The 10,333-nt window shown below is 34.8% G+C and overlaps 2 protein-coding genes across 4 annotated transcripts in view; one reads left to right on the top strand and one right to left on the bottom strand.

Moving 5' to 3' along the window:
* LOC107729604 (transportin-2-like) overlaps positions 1–7,676 on the top strand; it is a 24,831-nt gene extending 17,155 nt beyond the window's left edge. For all 3 annotated transcript variants that reach the window (XM_016540204.1, XM_016540215.1, XM_016540193.1), the window contains one exon: positions 7,664–7,676. In XM_016540204.1, coding sequence (XP_016395690.1) covers positions 7,664–7,669 — 6 coding nt within the window. In that variant the 3' untranslated portion in view covers positions 7,670–7,676. The remainder of the gene's footprint in view (positions 1–7,663) is intronic.
* The window catches only part of LOC107729606 (Na(+)/H(+) exchange regulatory cofactor NHE-RF2-like), a 20,253-nt gene continuing 16,303 nt past the window's right edge, over positions 6,384–10,333 (bottom strand). Inside the window, exons 5-7 of the mRNA XM_016540231.1 lie at positions 9,861–10,014; positions 9,329–9,573; positions 6,384–7,910 (exon numbers count right to left, since the gene is read on the bottom strand). Coding sequence (XP_016395717.1) covers positions 7,695–7,910; positions 9,329–9,573; positions 9,861–10,014 — 615 coding nt within the window. The 3' untranslated portion in view covers positions 6,384–7,694. The remainder of the gene's footprint in view (positions 7,911–9,328; positions 9,574–9,860; positions 10,015–10,333) is intronic.

Below are 10,333 nucleotides of genomic sequence, written 5' to 3'. Positions count from 1 at the left end.
CTCTTTGACTAGTGCATCTTTGAGCCTATAGTATAAGTAAAATACTTAAGTACTGTTAAAATCAGATACTCTAAGACTTTTACTCAAGTTGTTTTGGAATTGGTGACTTGTAACATGTAGTGGAGTAATTTTCACTGTAAGGTATCTGTACTTTTACTCAAGTATAGTTTTTAGGTACTCATTACACCTCTGTTGAATAGTCATGGAGACCTAACGGCAAGACATTTTCAATGGAAATCTTTGGGATGTTAATCATCAGTTTACGGGAAAACCAAAAGCAACACCCGTCAGAACAGGCTGGAGGTCAGTGCCGGGAAATTTTGAATCGGAGTTCGGGATTTAAAAATCCCCGAGCCATAATGATTTCCAGCAGACTCCAGTGATTCAGATGACATGATTCTGCCTTGAAGCATCTGAATAGGTCCAGGCTGTCTGTGCTAATCAGAATCAAGTGCTTCTCTTGTCATTTGTTGTCCTGATGAATATGGTTTTATGAGCAGTTTCAGATCTAAAATGCAGATTACAGCAGGAAGTTCCTGTAGATTTGAGGATGTACTTCAGTGTCTCTCTTTGTCCAACTGTCTTGTCTTTCTGTAAGAAATGACAAGATCTTCACAGGACATCAGTCACTTAATCATGCATACAAGCTGCAATAATGGAGATCATTTACAGTAGAGACTCACCTTTACAAATATAATCCAGAAGTGGACAGATTTGTGCATCTGAAGTCTAGCGGTAGTGTTCACCAGACATGCTGATCACTGTGTCTGTGTTTTAATAGTCTCTGAGGTGATGACCCAGCTGTGTGTGTGTGTGTGTGTGTGTGTGTGTATAACAGCTGCAGCTGTCTCACTGCATAACCTCACATGCTACAAACCCACATACAGGAAACAGACAAGCGACGACAGGAAGTTTGGGTTTAACGCATCTATCTATTTACTGTGCAATCACGCGTGACTAACAAGATATTCAAAAAGTATCAGGAACTATACTGAATTTTCAGTGTGTGTTTAGATGTTTTCTCACTGAAATCATGTTTCATCAATAGGTTTCCATGTAAATTTGCATTGCTAGTTAAAGTTAAAAACTTTAAATCATACTAAAGCACATGTTGTCACAGACTGGTGGTCTTCTTAGAGAGTGTGAACTTTAACCCAGAGTTTGTTTTGCGACGAGACCCGAGTGAGAGCTGTGTGTACAGTGATAGAAGGTGAGATGTTAAAGTGTGTGTGTGTGGTGTTACTGTAGTGAAACTCTGGAGGGCTGGAACTAAACCAACTGAAAAGAGGAAGAAACAGACAAGCGACGACAGGAAGTTTGGGTTTAACGCATCTATCTATTTACTGTGCAATCACGCGTGACTAACAAGATATTCAAAAAGTATCAGGAACTATACTGAATTTTCAGTGTGTGTTTAGATGTTTTCTCACTGAAATCATGTTTCATCAATAGGTTTCCATGTAAATTTGCATTGCTAGTTAAAGTTAAAAACTTTAAATCATACTAAAGCACATGTTGTCACAGACTGGTGGTCTTCTTAGAGAGTGTGAACTTTAACCCAGAGTTTGTTTTGCGACGAGACCCGAGTGAGAGCTGTGTGTACAGTCAGAGAAGGTGAGATGTTAAAGTGTGTGTGTGTGTGGTGTTACTGTAGTGAAACTCTGGAGGACTGGAACTAAACCAACTGAAAAGAGGAAGAAACTCTGATCAGCGAGAGAAACACCACAGCCATCAGGAACAGTGGTGTGTGTGTGTGTGTGTACTATCATACACTTGGTTAAACTTTTTTAAAATAAATAGTTCACTTACCTTATATTTAATGTAATTAATTGGCTGCACTCACCCAAGTGAGACAAGACGAGCACTGCACATGAAATATGTGTATTTTTTGTTTAATATACTTTTACCAAGGTTTTAAATCACCATTTTAATGGTCTCTGAATATGGATAAACGACTAATAACAAATTTAAGATTTAACTTAAAAGCTTTTAGGAATAAAAGGGATTTAGCTTTGGGAAATTCATTTTAAGCGAATCGGACAGTGAATCATCACTCAAAAGTATATGGGTGTGTGGTACTATTTCAAGTTGTTAACAACAAAATTAACTGGATTATTTCCCAAATTATTAGTATACAGTAAAATCCTGAGTGTTAAATTAACACTGCTCGGAGCATATATGGTCCCACTCTACAAGAGTGTTAAAGTAACTATTATCTAATGAGATAATTCTGTGATTAATTAAGATTGAGCATTAGTGATGAACAGCTGCTGTTAACAAGCAGAATCACTGAAGAAAAGAGAAACACAAGAACTACAACTGACTTCAGCCACAGCCTGATGCCTGTTTCACACATACAGCGACTGAATGCTACCCCAGATAGTCACGCAGTGTGAAAACAACGGCGATCCGACGAGTTTGAAAATCGTGCAGTGTGAACTCGGCATTAGATGAAATCAACTGAAATAAAAGACATGAAATCTCTCAAGATCTCAGCAGAAGATGATTAATCATCTCCACAGACAACATCACCAGCTTCACGCATTACTACGTTTGACTTTTTTTTTGTCATGCGTCTAAAAAATTCTTAAGAATTAACAGAGGTTTAGATGTTAATGTTTATTGAAAATAATAAAATGTGAAGTCACTATTGTGGGGATAAGTGTTTGTTTTAGTTGGTCTCTTGACCCTTGATTTTTTAACATTAGTTTTTCTCTGGTTGCTGTAACTGTGTTTATGAAACACACTTGTTATGGCAAGAAAAACCAAGAGAAAATGTGATCAGATTATATCGGCCATTTTTTGATAAAGACATAGTAGCCTGAGTCACTGATGTTGTCAGTGGTGATGTGTAATATAGTTTATGTTATTGATCACCACTGTATTTTAATGAAATACTATGAGGAACTTTAAAAACATTTTGCACACCAGTTTAGAACGTCTGTACGATTTAGACACGCAGACATCAAGAATCAGCAAATGAATCTCAACAATGGTGATGATCATCAGACAGATTCATGTTGCACTGCATTCTGGGTGCACCAATCACAACTCATCCATGGCTCCCAGCATGCATTGCGACATGAATAAATTATGCAGCTGCATTGTCTTAGGATTTTCTTTTATTCTTACTGTTTGCTTTTATTTATTTATTTTGTATACTTTTTACTGCCTTGTTTTGTGACGTTCAAAAATCACGTAAAAATTATCAGAATATTTTGTCACCATTGCTGAGATTCACATGCTGATTCTTCATGTCTTTGAGTGCCAGAATTGAAACCTCTCTATGAACCATATTTATAAAAGTGGTTTATAAAGTTTTCTCACGTTGTCACCTCTCATCACAGAACTAGAATAATATAGAAATCATAAAAGCGCTACAGATTTAGATAAAACGCAATCAGACTCAGACGCATGAAATGATTTTATCATAAGTTCCTTGTCATCACATACATGCTTTATAAACACTACTGTAACAGCCAAAGAGAAACTTATATTTAATAAGTCAAGGGTCAAGAGCCCAACTAATCAAAAAAGTTGAAAAGAAAAAACAACATCTACTCTTGTAGAGTGGGACCATATATGCTCCGAGCAGTGTTACTTTAACACTCAGGATTTTACTGTATTAATCATATAAATCTTGCTAATATTAATCATTCACAATATAAATATTGATCACACTTTACAGTTTAACTCCTACACACAGTAATTGCTCACGGTCGAGTGAATTACAGCGTTGCGAATCGGTTCACCTGAATCAGTTAAAATAACGATAACGATAAAATAACGAGGGAACTGGATTCACATTTGTTGCAATGGACCTTGTTCACATTTCCGGGTTTCTCAGCAGCGGAAGTCGTCATAGTTGGGTTAACTTCAAGAGCAGTGAATGGGAGAGTACCACAAAAATATTTTTTGCATTGCCATTTGCTCAAATAGCAAACAAAAAACTCCACGATTGTGTTTTCATGACTTTCAATAAAAGGGAAAAAAATTGAGAGAGACTGATAACGGCAGTCAGAAGAGAGAACGATGTCAAATTTACCGTCCCTCCCAAAGACGTTGCATTAGAAACCTTTGATGCAAAGGTAGCGTAATATAAGCTACAAAGGATAGTGTTATAAATGTACACGTAAAAAAAAAAAAAAAATCAAAATATAAAAAAAACTTTAGAAGAATTTATGATGCTGATGACCATTAAACACAGCATCACAGTCTTGTGAAAAGTAAAACTCCTTCTAAATGGAAGTGGAAGAGAACAGGAGTATGAAGAGATCATAAAAGGTGAGAAAAGACGACGGGAAATAATCCAAAGATACTCACTTTACTGAGACTATCAGAGGAAGCCGTTTTCATTCATCTAAAACACAACGAACCCACGACTATAGAGAAACCTCTATCTGTCTGCATATATAACAGATCAAATATACTTCATAAATGCTCTGGAGGGTTATAGAAGTGGATCAGAGTGATTGCTGGTTTCATTTCCCGCCATTATCTCCTCTGTCATGCAGTGAAACACAGTGCGTCTCTAGCGGCCGACAGAAGAACTGCGACCCTCAGAGAGACCGTCAAGTTGCACCGTGTCAGTATCAGACGAGACTTTATGACAACTTCTGTCTAAAACACTCTGTTTATTTCGGTTAATACGTGTGTAAGGGCGAGCCCAGTACATGAGAAAACGGACATGCATAAGATGAGGGCGACAAGAACAATTTATACGCGTCATTCTATGGAAATGTCACTTGATAAACACTCTAGGGGTACAATTTCTTTATATTTTAAAATGAAACAATATGTTATTTGAACAACTACACCTTCTTGAGTCATCAATGTGGCAATATTTTTTTTTATATCAATTATAAAGAATTCCAAGCACCACAAAACTGCTCGTCCCCACAGTTTTGAGGTCAAAACAGGTTTTTCTACCATTTAAAATACAATAAATTATTTTATTATAGTTACATGATACATTTGATAGCTATGAATACATTGTCAATAATGTATTCATAGCTATCAAATATATCATGTAAATATATCATGAAAACGAAATGGCAAATAAATATCATAAATTATATACTGAAAGTGGTCCCCTGGAGTTGTGTCACTGGTGCTACTGTTGAACAAAAATAGTTTATTTTGAAATAAAAATCACACTGACATCACTTGACTTCCTCCTTCCTATTTCCTGAAGATCTATGAAGAAAGGCCCATGTAAAGTCCACTGTCTCTTTTCAGCTATCAGAAATGTTCTCATTTATCTCATGATTTCATATGAAGCTTTTAGTGGAAGTCACTGGCATGACCTACGTTATTGTTAGGGAATTGTAAAAAACTAGAATACAAATGGATTGAACTACTTAATTTAGTGAGCATACCATGATTGACAACATGTGGTTGGATACCTTGCAGCAGACATTTTGTAAAATGCATTTTTCATAAAAATTGTCACTGGTGTTACTGTCACTTGTGTCACCTTCCTTATGGTTAGCACCAGTGAAGATCAGTTTATGTTTATGTTATTTTACTAACTGCTTTCACTAATTGCTTAATGTATGCCAAATGTATGCCAAAATAGTCTCATTTACTTAAAGTATGAGAATAAGGATCTTTGGTCTTGTCACTGGTGTTACCGTGTTTTTTCTGTCACATTAAATAAAAATAATAATAATTTTACATCCATTTAATTCTGCTACACTCAAGAGTTAAGATTTAAAGTATTGCGTCATTACTTGTTTATAACTGTTTTTTTTTCAAATATTTTCATTGTTATAGCAAATACATGGTTGTGCAAATGAACTAACATCATTCAATCACACTTTTAACAATCCTGATTAAAATAAACAAAACATAATCTCCTGATTTGTTGCATTATCGTTATTTTTCTGTAACTCTGACTACATGCGTTGAAAAAATCGAGAAATAATATTTCATAATATTGCCAAAGAAGTAAGGTAACACCAGTGACAAAAAGAGGGGGAGATAAAAAATCATTAAAGGGGTCATATGATGCCCATTTTCCACAAGTTGATATGATTCTTTAGGGTCTTAATGAAAAGTCTGTAACATAGTTTGGTTAAAATTTCTCAATGGTAGTGTAAAAACACCCTTTTTTTACCGTCAAAAACAGCTCTTTTCAGTTCAAGCCATTTTTGTAGCATTTTCCTTTAAATGTTAATGAGCTCTGCTGACCCCGCCCCTCTCTTCCGAGCTGCTCTCAGAGAGACTGTTTACTTTAGCCGCATTCATCGTGAAACTTGCTAATTAGCACATTATTAGGAAAGGCGATTTGCAAAGATTCATTACAAAACATTATACTCACTGTCGACACACACTGCCAACACACATTTCAGTTCAAACAACTTGTAAAAGTGCATGTAGCATCCTATGACCCCTTTGAGCTGTCATTTATGTGCATTCATAAAGTCAAAAGGTAATCTAATAATGTGGTCTAAGTTTAAATGTAGAACGACTTGAAACAAAATTGACTTAAAACAACATGCCTCAGATGTAAATATATTAGGGCTTTTCTGTAATCAGTTACATTGTTGTATTACTTTACGTTTTCAGAATACACAATTATGTTATTAATTATTAATAGCTAGATTTCTGTACATGTGTTAGTGCATTTTTAAAGACATTGTTTTACTTTTGATTTTTGAAATCCACAGAGACTGCGGTCAGAAACAGATGAGGTTCACTGCTCGAACAGACTGGTTAATATTGATCTAGAATAAGATGATAATGACAGCCTGTTGAACTATAAGGTCTATAAATACCCAATATTCAATATCATTTAGCAATGTTAAACCAGCATTTATGAGAGCATGGCAAGAAAATAAATACATAAATATTCTTTGAGCTTGGGACATATTGAGGAGATCGTCCCTTTAAAAAAACAGCCATTAGCCAATATGCTAATTCTAGAGAGCGTCTGATTGGACGAAAATCTGTGTAGTGCAGGATGTCATCAATGTTTTTGTTGTATAGTTTAAGTGTAGCTATTTCTGCTAAGAGTGAGTGTTGTGAGGATTTAGGAGTAGGCTACACTAGCATAAAGATGAACTCAACTTCACTGTGTAAAGATCTCTGACTGAACCTCCTCTTCTGATCGTTCATTGTCAACCAACACAACTTACTGTGCATTTTCTCTAATGGTAACTTCTTTCTTCAGGGGTTTGAACCTACAACCTTTGGCTTCTCTGCTCGATGTTCAGTTGCCATCTTTTGTTCACTTTCTCCTCACCTTTCCTTCAGTATGTCTTTCCTTCTTACTGTTTCTGCCTTGCAATGACGTTTTCTCCCTCGCTTTGCATTCCTTCCTTATTGTCTGCTTTGTGGAAACTGCTGTTGCGTTTGAGAAAGAGTAGAAATGCGATGGCAGTGAAGTGACTTCATGAAGGGAACTCGCGCATTATTGGGTAAAACAACCAACTGGCTGAATGTGAAGCACTTACTAGCAACAAATGCCAAATTAAGCTCAGTTGAACCCATAATATGATGTGCATCAAGAACAAACGTGTTGCATTTCTGTCAGATCAGCCCGAATCCAAACTCAAGCCTTTTCTCTCTCACCCTTTCACTTGTTTCTGGAGGTTGATCTAATCTGGTCTAAGCTGCATGTCTTTGGTCGGGTCTGTGTGTGTTGGTGGTGTCTCTCTAGGACTGAGGTGAGCTTTCCGATGTGTGGCTGCTCAGAAGTTGCCGAAGATTTCCTGTTTCTTGCTCCAGTCCATTGGGGGCGCTCTCTTGTTGGGCCGTTTGGCCCGGGCTTTCTGCTTGGCTTCTGCCGCGGTCAGACTCAGATGCAGACCGCTCTCCCAGAACGGATCTAGCGGCCGCTCCTCAGAGTTCACGTCTGGCTTTGGTTTAGGGGCGTCATCGCTGGAGAGATGGTCAGAATCTGTGAGCTGTGAAAAAAACAACACAAGGTTTATACTAGCGCTGTCAAACGATTAATCACATCCAAAATAAAAGTTCTTGTTTACATAGTATATGTGTGTGTACTGTGTATATAATTACAAACACATGCATATATTTCAGAAAAATATGTTGTTTATACATTAAATATATTTATATATAATATCAAATATAAGAATATAAATATATAAATGTATATAAAATGTATATACACATGTAAATATTTTCAATATATACACTGTATGTGTGTATTTATACATAATAAATATATACAGTACACACTCATATATTATGTAAACAAAAACTTTTATTTTAGATGTGATTAATCACGATTAGTCGTTTGACAGCACTAGTTTATTTGCATGCATTATTGTTTCAATCTAAATATATTATGCAAAGTATGCTATCAAATTAATGATCAATGCATTCAAGGTATAGTTTTTTTTATTTTTATGGGAATTGAACCCATGACCTTGCTGTTGCTAGTGCCATATAGTACTGTTTGAGCTACAGTAGTAATACTACTACTACTAATAATTATAATAATAATGATGATGAAATAATTAATAATATACCAAATGATCAAATTATTATTATTATTAATATTGTTTTACGTTAATTAATAATATACCATATTAAAAATAACATTAATAACAACAACAATTATTTTATATTAAAATTTGAGTATTATTGTTAACCAACAATGCTAATAATAATTTATTATTATATTAATTAATAATATACCATATTAAAAATAACATTAATAATAATATTTATTATTATTATTATACTAAAATTTGAGTATTACTGTTACCAGCAACAATAATAATACTAATAATATAAATACTATTTAACTTATTATTGTTATTTTCCAATCATTGATAATATATTATTATTAAATTTTAATATAGCCAACAACAAATATAAATAATTATTATAATTAAATAAAATTAAGACCATATTGGACAATTATTACTAATATTAGTATTATATATTTTGATTATTATAATATATCATATATATCAATATATAATTTGTTACTAACAACATAATAATAATAATAATTAAATTAATAATATATCATATCAATAAATTATTATTACTGATATCAACACCAAGTGTAATAATAATAATAATAATAATTTAGATTAATATACAATATTTTATATGGTTAAAATATTATTGTTACCAACAACAACACATTTTTATTATTATTTAATTCATAATATACCATATTAACATATGACTGTTATTGTAACAATAATTACTATTACTATTATTTAATTAATAAATAAATACATGCTTATTATTATTAAGATCATCAACAACAACTATATATATATATATATTTTTTTTTTAAAATAACTAAGCCACTGTAATTTTACTGAGTGATTTTCCTGGCATACACCTTGCTGCTGCTGTCAAAGCTGCTGATTTCAGCGCTCGTCTCTGATAAAGTGGATCGAGAGGAGGAGCTTCTGTGACTCTGGTGTCTTGGGGAGCCGTTGCTGATTGGTGGCTCAGTCAGTGTGATGTTGATGATTGGTGGAGAGATCTTGGGGGTGTCTGGGACCGGTGAAGAAGACACAGGGCTGTGTGCGGTTGGATATGTCGTTCCAGGACTCTCTATGATCGGCCCGTCCACACAGTCCTCTGTTTGACAGAAATTCATTGGTAAGATCATTACTGACACGTCGCCTAGTTGTGATTTAGAGCTAGTTTCTAAGTGCACTGAACGTTACTAATGTTTGCATGAAGCATCAGCCGTGTTTTGCATAAACTAGTGAACACAGTAGCAGTCAGGTGAGGTTAAGTAAATACAAAGCATTTAAATATCATCTTTCCCGTTTGGTTTCCTTCTGTGGACTTTCCCAGAACTCCCAGGACACATATAGGAAAATTCTATTAATATACTGTCCATGCGAAAACACGCACTGTACCTTTAAGATGAATAGATGTGGGCACGATGCCCAGTCGGTTGAAGAGCTCATCTGTGTCGGGATCCACCACCAGCAGACGTGTGTCTGTGCCGCCCGCTCTGATCAACGCCACCACCTCCGCGTGACGCAGGCCCTCGACACTCCTGTCGTTCACCTGCAAACATGACAGACAGAGGAGAGAGCTGACTCTGACTGAATACTAACTACTGCACACTTTCTATACTATATAGATCGCAAGATTCCAGTTCAGGCCTTATCTGAACCCCAATGCATCCAACTCAAGCTACACCTACATTAAAAACAAGAGAGACTGAACCTATACATCTCTAGATAGAACAGCACGACATACACAACTATACTGAACTATGTTTATTTATTATATCATACAAATATACTATTGTTATATCACATAATGTAATAATATTATTATATTTAATATTATTTATTATATTATTAATTTAATTGATTTATTA

Source organism: Sinocyclocheilus rhinocerous, unplaced genomic scaffold, assembly GCF_001515625.1.
Source record: "Sinocyclocheilus rhinocerous isolate Xijiao unplaced genomic scaffold, SAMN03320098_v1.1 scaffold313, whole genome shotgun sequence".
Taxonomy (NCBI): Eukaryota; Metazoa; Chordata; class Actinopteri; order Cypriniformes; family Cyprinidae; genus Sinocyclocheilus; species Sinocyclocheilus rhinocerous.
The sequence above is the reverse complement of the archived record's forward strand: the minus strand, read 5'-3'. Positions and strand labels throughout refer to the sequence as shown.